General features: G+C 37.0%; 1 protein-coding gene across 1 annotated transcript; it reads right to left on the reverse strand.

Annotated features, from left to right (window-relative positions):
• Nucleotides 1–700: 700 nt before the first annotated feature.
• Nucleotides 701–10,484, reverse strand: spef1 (sperm flagellar 1). The gene is made up of 7 exons (XM_052613085.1): nucleotides 10,318–10,484; nucleotides 9,969–10,080; nucleotides 7,052–7,202; nucleotides 6,888–6,930; nucleotides 2,590–2,644; nucleotides 2,377–2,473; nucleotides 701–1,192 (listed from the first exon to the last, which is right to left on the reverse strand). Exons 1-7 carry the CDS (start codon nucleotides 10,430–10,432, stop codon nucleotides 1,085–1,087), a joined length of 681 nt encoding a protein of 226 aa, XP_052469045.1. The 5' UTR covers nucleotides 10,433–10,484; the 3' UTR covers nucleotides 701–1,084.
• Between the last annotated feature and the right edge of the window lie 91 nt (nucleotides 10,485–10,575).

Here is a 10,575-nt window from a genome sequence, read left to right on the forward strand (position 1 = left end):
TTCTGGCAAAAAAAAAAAAAAAAAAAATGAGAGAGGATGAGCTGCTGTGACCCTGCTGGAGCCAAATCTGCTATGTCGAAGGAAAACCCCAAATTACAGGCCTCCCCTCTGATGACTTTATGATAAAGAATAGCTTGAGGTGAAAATAGGGAGCTGTTTACGGCCACCCAGGAAAATATAGAGAATGTTACGTGTTAGTACCCTTGCACACACTGGATAGACACTTGGGGGGAAGTGAATCTATGACTGCTTGCACTGGCATGGGCAACTGCGGCGGGCTGACAAGCCTTCTTCACTGGACCTTTCAGTGCCCTTTATACATCTTTTGAAAAGCTGGCTGAGTGAAAATGAAAAAAATCACTTGATAAATTGTGTCTAAAAATATATATATTGTGTCAGCAACACAATCTGACATGCATATGCAAGTTTACGACTTGACATCAACAATTTTGTCTGAATGAGTCAGTTTCGACGCTGACATCAGAATAAATTCCATTTAAATGCAAACTCTACTTTCAGTCTCACATCAACCACAAACATGGCAGATCACAATACTTTTCTTATGAAATCTTATTCGTATGACACCTAATAATGAAGTCAGATGACTTATGAACAATGTAGAATGCTCAGATATATAAAAAAAATACAGTGAAGACTAATTTGTTAATTTTTTTTATTAAGTTCTAAGATAAAATAATTGATAACATATAATATTCAATAATTCTACATGAAATGAAAACACTATCATAGTAATTGCATTTACTGTTCGGTGTAAACTAAACCATCCGCAGAAATGATGAAATGTCCCCAGGAATAAAGACTTTACTGCCAAAGTCAGGTGGGCTCCAGTGTAAGGAATACACTGCTGTAGATGGTCTCAGCTGATATAATATATTATTGGCATCAGTGCTTCTATTCAGAGTGTCAACTATCACAGGTCAGAAAACAGGTGAGGAAAATTAGATGATTTCATATGGACAATAGACCAGCTCTCTGTAAGAGTTTATTAAGGTTCTTAAGTGCATATAGTATGTACTTCCTGAAATAAAATTCCTGATGATGACTCTGTATTTTAATAATGAGATCATGAGTTATGTGCCTTATATCGCTCTAAGTGCTTTGTCAAGTCCTCGATGCGTAGATCCTTAAGATGCACAAGATGCTCCAATCGGTCTACCTTAATCTGTAAAATCTGTAAAAGTAAAATATTTACTGTATGTGATATGTGATTTTCAACAGCGGTTTTAAGTTTATGGTATAATACATGCAAACCAAGGGCTTTACAGGGGCACAAAATAACAAAATAAAGTTTTCTGTCACAATCATCCTGTAGCATTTCCTTCCATAGAAACTTTGAGTACTATTTGATGCAGACCAGTTAAAATAGACCAGTTTCTGATTATCTTTTTCTTTGAATTGAAATGCAAACTGTTCAAATGATTAATCTTCAAGCATCTAAATATATTACTGGAACCTTAAAATTGTTTTACTGACCGTCAAGTGACAAATATCACAGCTGCTGAACTCACAGTGACTCATTTTACAACCTTGCAATTTTTTTAACCACATTTGCAAAAGTAACAGGAAACATGTCAGAGAATGTGACCCGCAACCCTTGACCATTTGCAGAAAGAAAAGCACAGGAAGACCAATTTCCTTTTGTGACACAAATGCATCTCTCTCTCACCAGCTGGCATTGTTTGCTAAAGGTTTTAAACACATTCACAATCACATTTTTAAAAAACATCTGCATTTTTTAAAGATCTCATGCTAAAGAAAAAAAAAATTGGAATGAATTTATACAAATTTTTAGGCACATTACAGTCACAATTAAACAGAAGAATCAACAGAGCATTTGTTCTGTATTGTGATGTACATCCGAGTGTAACACATTATAAGAAAAAAAAGATGTAGGATGGGGACATGGTACTATTGATTGTTGTTGATGTAGATTAATGCAAGCTTGCAGGAGATTTACTCTAAATGGACTAAATGATTGGAAATATCCGGCATTCATCCATGAGAGAAGGCTGTCGTTTCACAAAAAAGATTTGAGTGTTGATATTTTGTTTTACTACAAAAGAATTGTATTTTTGTATTATTACAAAATAATACAAAATAACATGCATTGAAGAATTGTTCACAATAAGATAAATAACAATGCATTTATAAAACAGAAGATTTAATTTCATGCCAACTTTAAAGGTGCAGTGTTTTGAAATTGTAAAAATAATGACTGAATACTGAATGACTGAAATGCAATGCAGAAAACATCAGATAGCAACGGTGCTTACACTTTATGGGAACTCAACCAATAAATTTGTCTCTGCATGTTAAATTGTTAAAGGAAAAAGTATTTTAGCATCAAAACCTTACCTCAACAGTCTCCTGTAAAGCCAAAATGGCTTGCTCCTTTTCCTCCAAGAGCAAACGGACAGCTGGATCCACATTTGGTCCCAAGGCTACAGCAGGACTACACAAGATTTTCAAAAAGTCCATTAAAAATGTATATTTTTTTCCATAGGCCTACATAAAAGACTTCATGAACCTCAGAAAGTTCATTTCACATCACAATTAATCACTCTTTACCTTACATTGCCTATCTTCTTCACAGTGGCTGGATTGGTGTGAGTGGCCTCAATAACTAGAATCAGAAATATCAGAAAGTTGGGCAAACAGAGAAAGATTTAAAAAATATATATTGTAATAATTTTCAAACAAATGGCTTTCACAGACAGGTAAACATGCTAATGTACAAATGTGTCTTAGGCGACAGCGACAGTGCATTCAGGATCCCTCCAGGCTAAGTTTGGGCACTGAGACTTTACCCTCACGATAACCTGAATCAATTTCCTCTAGCTAAGTGGTACTCCCCCATACTTTAAGATGTTTAAGCTCATGAGAATTGCTTAGCCAGGAAGGCTAAACTAATTAGACTCCATTTGAACCCATTAAACACAATAAGGTCAAAAAAGAGCATTGACGGTACCAGACTGTGACTACAGAGGCGGGAGTGTTTTATTTGGCTCTGAGCTCTGAATCATCAACACCAGCTGTGCTTCACCTTATAAACATTCCATTAACACATAAAATAACAAGTTAAAATTGAACATCACCTATACAGGGAAAATAAAAGTAAAAAGCACAGGACTCCTGTTTCCTTAATAGAAATGCTCTGCACTTCAATAACATGATATATCAGAAACCATCTAGCCTCTCTGGTCTCATAATAGACTCAATAATCTACTGTTTGCTTGTGTTTTCTATGGGTGAAAAGGGCTTTTAGCCAAATTTGAGCCTGTTGGAAGTGATAAGGGCTATCTGGTGAATGAGTTGATGGACGCGAGACCTTTTCTATCACGAAAAGAGGGAGTTGGACCTGAAACCAAATTATGTCACAATTAAGATTTCATGATGGTGAGGTATGGGAAATGGAGAGTAAAGGTATGGGAAATGGAAAGAAATTACCTATCTGGACCCCTTCTATGTAATGTTAAGAGTGCTGAAAATGCAGTGCATTTTTTTTTTTTCAAACACAGCTTTTGTAAGTCTATATTAATATGCATAGAGAAAAACAGTTCAAGCTAAAATTTTAACAGAAGCACACAAAATGGTGGTTGGTGGTAAAGAGGTCTTTTTCAGGAGATACCTTTATGCGCAAACATTGCAAGCAATGTCATAGCCTGATAAAGGCATCAAGGTAAAAAGTCAGCTGCCTTAGCTTTTGGATGAAGCCATTGATTTTTAATGTGCATTTTATTTTTTTGTCCAAACAATGACATTTTGTGCGATCCATTGGGGTTTTGTTCATTGTATGGGCAAAAGCAGTTGAAACATTCTTCAAAATATCTTCTTTTGTATCCCCGAGAAGAAATAAAATCATATAGCATATAAAGTGAGTAAATGATGACAGGAATGTTGCTTTTGCGTGAACTAACCAGAAGGTGTGACACAAAACCTCAAATGACCATCAAAAGACCATCAAATGACCATCAGAACACACAAAGGAAACTCATCCTCTTTGTACATAAAAGGGCATCCTTTATACTTGCAACACTTAATTTGCTATTTTAGGTTACAGTAATTGAGGCAAGGGCAGTGTTTTCTGAGTACTGTGACAATCAGTCTATCTTTGACCACAGATCTCATGAATACTAAGCTTCCTTAAAATCTAATGGTGTCACATTTCCAAGAATTCAGATACAGCTGATGAGCTGACTAGGCAGTTTAATTATATTACCATTCTTACTAGCATTAACAAGAATCACCACAAATTCATATGAGGAGACAGCCATCACAAATCTAGTTTATATCTTCACCCTTGACAGACAACAGTTGTTATGCTGTGGGAATTCTGCTACATGGCTACTATCTTCTTCTTCTGATTTCATTTGTGTGGGTAGTTATTGATGCTAGCACTGTGAATCATTTTGAGTATGTAATAAAAGCTGTTCAAAATTAGATTCATTCATTTCCTTCCTGTGTAAAGATGATGTGTCAATTGTGTTTATGTTTTGTACCAGTAATGATGTAGATCTTTGTCTTTGTGTCTACTGTACATGTCAAAGGCTATGTTTACACTAGTGCATTTTTTGTTTTAAAACACATAACGTTTGCTAAAGTTATGCCTGTTGTTTACACTACTCCGGTGATTTCGACCCTCGAAAACTGAGACTTTCCAAAACGCTGCAGACCCCTTTTTAGTTTTGAAAACTCTGGGGTTGCGTTTCAGTGTAAATGGACTAAAACTGAGAAATGTTGTAGTGGCTGCCAACATTCACTCTGCGTATCATTGATGATCATGTAAATAATAACATCATGCTCATTGTTGCATCTGCATGAATAGTCATGTGACATGAGTTTTTTCAGTTGTGTGGACTGAGATCATTTCTGAAACGCAGTGAAAACGCAAGTGTAGACGAGGATCATTTTCATTTTAAAATGACATTTTAAAAAGAAAACACACAAGCTGAAAGAGACGGTTTACCTCCCAAAAACTGTCATAATTTACTAACAATCAGAGTTATATAAAAAATGTCTTCCAAGCTTTCTAATGGTAGTGAATGGGTTTTGAGATTTTGAAGTCCAATAAAGTGCATTCATCTATTATAAAAAGTACTCCACATGGCTCCAGGGGATTAATAAAGGCCTTCTGAAGTGAATCGATGCATTTGTTTGAGAAAAATATCCAATATTTAGAACTTTAAAGGGGGGGTGAAATGCTATTTCATGCATACTGAGTTTTTTACACTGTTAGAGTTGGATTCCCATGCTAAACATGGACAAAGTTTCAAAAATTAAGTTGTACGTTTGAAGGAGTATTTTTGTTCCCAAAATACTCCTTCCGGTTTGTCACAAGTTTCGGAAAGTTTTTTTCGAGTATGGCTCTGTGTGACGTTAGATGGAGCGGAATTTCCTTATATGGGTCCTGAGGGCACTTCTGCCGGAAGAGCGCACGCTCCCGTATAGCAGAGCACTGAGAGCACAACAGACTTCACTGATCAGAGCGAGAGCATCGCGAAATGTCACAAAAGGAGTGTGTTTTTGGTTGCCAGGGCAAGACAACCCTGCACAGATTACCAAAAAAAAAAAACAGCATTAAGGGACCAGTGGATGGAGTTTATTTTTACAGAGCATCAACGGAGTTGTGCAAGTGTTTTTGTTTGTTCCCTGCATTTCGAAGATGCTTGTTCTACAAACAAGGCCCAGTTTGACGACGGATTTGCGTATCGTTTATTTCTTAAGGATGATGCAATCCCAACGAAAAAGGGTCACGATCGTGTGTTGGAACCGCAGGCGGTGAGTAAAACTGCTTCAAATATCTCTGCCTCCTTGTTAGTGCGTCCCCTCCCATGCCGAAGACCCGGGTTCGAGCGCCGCTCGGAGCGAGTCGTTGCTGCTGCTGCTTTCGTTCAGTTTCAGCCTCTGGATCTGATTCTGGATCATAAATAAACGGCTGAATCTGACTGTTAGCCATGGTTTGTTTTGGATGATGGGTTTTCCCTCACGGTAATGTCACAGCTTCCACATGCTCTCAACGCAAAAGCCTATTCGCGCTCATGATTCTTTAGCTCCGCCCACACGTCACGCCTGCAGCCGGTCGTGTTTTTCTGGGAAAAATCGGTACAGACTATCTTTCTCTTATGAATATAATAAAACTAAAGACTTTTTGGATTTATGAAGGATACAGTACTACTCTATATGTACTCAAGATTAACAGGATATTGAGTGAAAACGAGCATTTCACCCCCCCTTTAAAAACCACAATTTCTAGCCTCCGCTAACTGTTGTAAACGCATACAAGTAAGAGGCATTCCAGCAGATAACATAGGCGTAGCATACGCTCCAGTGAGAATATCATAGTCTCACGAGAACCAAGTTTTGTTCAAAGCAAAGGAAAACTAGTCTACTTTTGGGTTATATTGAAATCATCCGACATTTTTTCTTTACAAATCCTTATTTTGTACTTCTAATATGTGATCAGTGTTTTGTTTTGCTCTTTTACTGCGCTTCCGTGTTCACTTCTCACCAGAGTTTACGCCTACGTCATCACTGGAACACCACTCGCTCAACACTTTTTTAAATATAAATACGATTGTATTTGTGTGACAGAAGAAAGGAAAGTCATATACTCTTAGGATGGCTTGAGTGTGAGTAAATCATGGAGTTATTTTCATTTTTGGGTGAACTATCCCTTTAATAAACCTAGACTCAAAGCCAGAGTCAATGCGTCTTCTTCTCCAGCAGACCACAGCCCAGTGGGTCTTCACCAGGCTCTCCCCCAGCCGCTACTGGGTCATGGCCTCATTAAAGATGACCTTCATTGCCCTACTGTAGCTTATAAACAATGGGAAGCTAAATCCACATTTCTGTTTTACAGTATTTACCTGATCTGGGTTGTCCATTTATAGTACTGTAATATTCCAAGTCCTATAAAAAAGATTAAGTCAGGGTTAGACTACTGTTCATTCAACCATTATAAAGAAAGAGGAAGTGGTATGACAAGAAAGATCCTGTAGCAATGCAAATGCAAATACGCACACAGACCCACCTGAGTGCCATCTAATTGTTTTCCTGCTTGTTTTTCCTCTATCTTCTCTCTCAGAGAGCAAAGGACTAGTTCGATGCAGCCCGCTGTGCTGACTACAATTTTTTTCATCGTCTCCTCGGGTACATGGAAATTCAGCTTAGAGAAAACTTTTCTGAAATTAGAACATGAAGGAGTTGTTTGTTATCCAATTCTAGACAAACATAAAAGACAGGAATCTGATCTGAGTTACATAAAAAAAATGTCCTGGCTCTTCCAATCATTTTTTTTATTTTGGTGCAGCAACATAGACAACATCATTTATTTCAATTCAAGAAGTAGTTGCATTTTCTTACTGTTCAATTGTCTCTTTTAACATAATACAACAGTAAACTAAAACATATAAAAACAAACAAAATTACACATACAAAAACCTAATAATTATAACAATAATAACAATAAAATAATAACAATAATAGCAAATGTTTTACAACTTGGGTGAGGGCAAATGTATAGTAAATGTTCCAAATATATGTTGAGGGTGTTAATTATGAGTTCTTAGTCCATGGTAGAGAATATGGAAGAAATCACTCTATAGTTTCCAATTTGTAATAGGGAAGAGTTACAGGGAAGATTACAATGACATTCTTAATTTAAAGAGTAATTTGCTCCATACCTCCACAAAGTCTGGTTATAACGGCCTTACATATTTCACCAACTTGGACCAGAATTTAATGAACATATTTTTCTGAAGACGGAGGGAAAAAGTGATTCTTTCCATAACATATATATCATTTACTATGTCCATCCACGTTCGTATTTGTGGGGGGTTCAGGAAGCAACCAACACCTTGTTAATACTTTTTTTACCAGCAGATGTTAAAATGCCAAATAGATATTCATCCTGCCATCTTGCCTTTAAATACACATTTCCTAAAAACATTGTGGAAAAGTTCAAGGGAATGGTAGTGTTAAGAATGTTTTTGTAATGCTTTATGAAGCTCTGCCCAGAAAGGTTTTATCACTGGGCACTCCCAGAATATGTGCCAGTGACTGGCTTCCTGAATCCCACACTGTCTCCAACATTTGGTGTGTCCCCCTTCAATATGTGCTTTCTGTTTCGGGGTAATAAAAAATCGGACAAGCCACTTCCACTCGAACTCCTGCCATATACAGTACAGACCAAAAGTTTGGACACACCTTCCCATTCAAAGAGTTTTCTTTATTTTCATGACTATGAAAATTGTAGAGTCACACTGAAGGCATCAAGGGCTATTTGACCAAGAAGGAGAGTGATGGGGTGCTGCGCCAGATGACCTGGCCTCCACAGTCACCGGACCTGAACCCAATCGAGATGGTTTAAGGGTGAGCTGGACCGCAGACTGAAGGCAAAAGGGCCAACAAGTGCTAAGCATCTCTCTGGGAACTCCTTCAAGACTGTTGGAAGACCATTTCAGGTGACTACCTCTTGAAGCTCATCAAGAGAATGCCAAGAGTGAGCAAAGCAGTAATCAAAGCAAAAGGTGGCTATTATGAAGAACCTAGAATATGACATATTTTCAGTTGTTTCACACTTTTTTTGTAATGTATATAATTCAATATATAATTCCACATGTGTTAATTCATAGTTTTGATGCCTTCAGTGTGAATCTACAATTTTCATAGTCATGAAAATAAAAAAAAACTCTTTGAATGAGAAGGTGTGTCCAAACTTTTGGTCTGTACTGTATGAGAATAAGTGCATTTCCAGGGGAATTTACACATCTCAAGCCACTCCTCCTTTGATATTGACAAATTACCTTCTTTTTCCCATTTTTCTTTAATATACTCCATGGAATTATATACTTTTGTTCTGAGGCCTTTATAAAATCTAGATATATCACCCTTATTTAAATCGTTCTGGTAGGCACCCATGAATATTCTCAATATTGGGTCATCTAAGTCCGTTTAATTTTTAATATTATGTTCAAAATGATGACGTATTTGGAGGTATCTATAAAAATCTGATTTCTCAAGGCAATGTTCTTTCTTTAAGTTTTCTAAATCTTTTAGGTGTCCCTTTTCTGTAAGGGAATAGAATGTTGTTATTCCCTTTGAGATCCAACACTTGAATCTATGATCCATTCTATTAGGTTTGAATTCAGGATCATAAGCACACCATTGAATTATTTGTGGTTCAGTTTATATTCTTCTCTTATCATATACATTTTTTTTAAACTGGGCTTTAATCCATAGATTTTGCACCTTATCTATAAATCTTCCCAAGTAATTATGTGTTAATAGTGCCTGAATTGGGGGGTCATTTATTATTGAAAGTTCAATATCTTTCCACCTAGCATGATATTTTGGATTACATATGTTAATTAAAGGTTTACTTTGGGCTGAATGAAAATAGTTCCTAAAATGAGACAATGCCATACCACCTTCCTCTGTTGTGAGCTGTAATGTTTTAAATTTAATCCTGGGTTTTTTCCCTTGCCAAATATATCTGGAAATTATCTTATCCAATTCAGAACATTGTTTTGAAGAAATTTCTTGAAATAAATAAAGATAACGCGGAAGGATGTTCATCTTTACAGAATTAATTCTTTGACTAAGGCGGCTCTTTCAATCTTTATAATGGCAGTAAACAGGTGTCGAGATTTTGAAGCCCAATAAAGTGCATCCATCTATCTTAAAAAGCACTCCACACTTAATAGGAAAACTGCTGTCTATTCCCCCTCTAGCTCTACATATGATGCCCAGATATGCTGTCTCGGTAGGCAACTCACTTTTAGAACCAGCCAGTGTTAAAAGTTCAACTGGAGATCCCAGTGTTGTTGCTGAGGTGTCATGTCACATTCCTGCAATCCTCCAGGGAATGTGTCAAGACACTCAGGGGTCTGATAAGCAATGCGGTGTTTGCATTACTCTCTGCGTGGAGAACAAATAAATATACTTGCCTGTTCAGGGTGCTCCAGTTACTCAGCTTCTGTTGCGTGGAATGCGCGGCCGTGTAGTTGTGCAGATCCACCAGTTTAGGGAAGAAATGCTTCACTACTTCTGCGGCCATAACTGCTTATGGAAACCGTTCAAATACTCACTGACAATACTGAACTGAGTAAAATACTATATAGCTAATTAAATTGTTATAAGTAAAACAAGTATTCTTATTATATTCCTTTAATCTATTCTAAATATATTTATCTAGTCAAATGCAGGGCAACACTTCTAAAAAATGTCAACAAACATCATACATAGTTAATTAGCTAGGTTAGCGGGTTTAATTTGTTTTTTGAAGGAATGAAATACCTCCATCGCTAAAATCTCTAGTAATATTCCGTTTGGGTCTGGAGAGCGGTATCTTGTCTATCCACGCGTAGAGGTCTTGCAAAGCTTCTTCGTTTAACTGTTTAAGCCCGTCCATGATTTTAATCAAGGTTCTGCGTGACTAAAACCCGCAACTAACGTTATCTCAGAGATACAGGTATTAGTATGGTTGTTTGAATCGTTACTAGGCAACGAAAATACAGGACGCTGTAGAGGTCATGTCGTTACACGTGCGAAGGC

The sequence above is a fragment of the Carassius gibelio genome, chromosome A13 (genome assembly GCF_023724105.1).
Source record: "Carassius gibelio isolate Cgi1373 ecotype wild population from Czech Republic chromosome A13, carGib1.2-hapl.c, whole genome shotgun sequence".
In the NCBI taxonomy this organism is placed as follows: Eukaryota; Metazoa; Chordata; class Actinopteri; order Cypriniformes; family Cyprinidae; genus Carassius; species Carassius gibelio.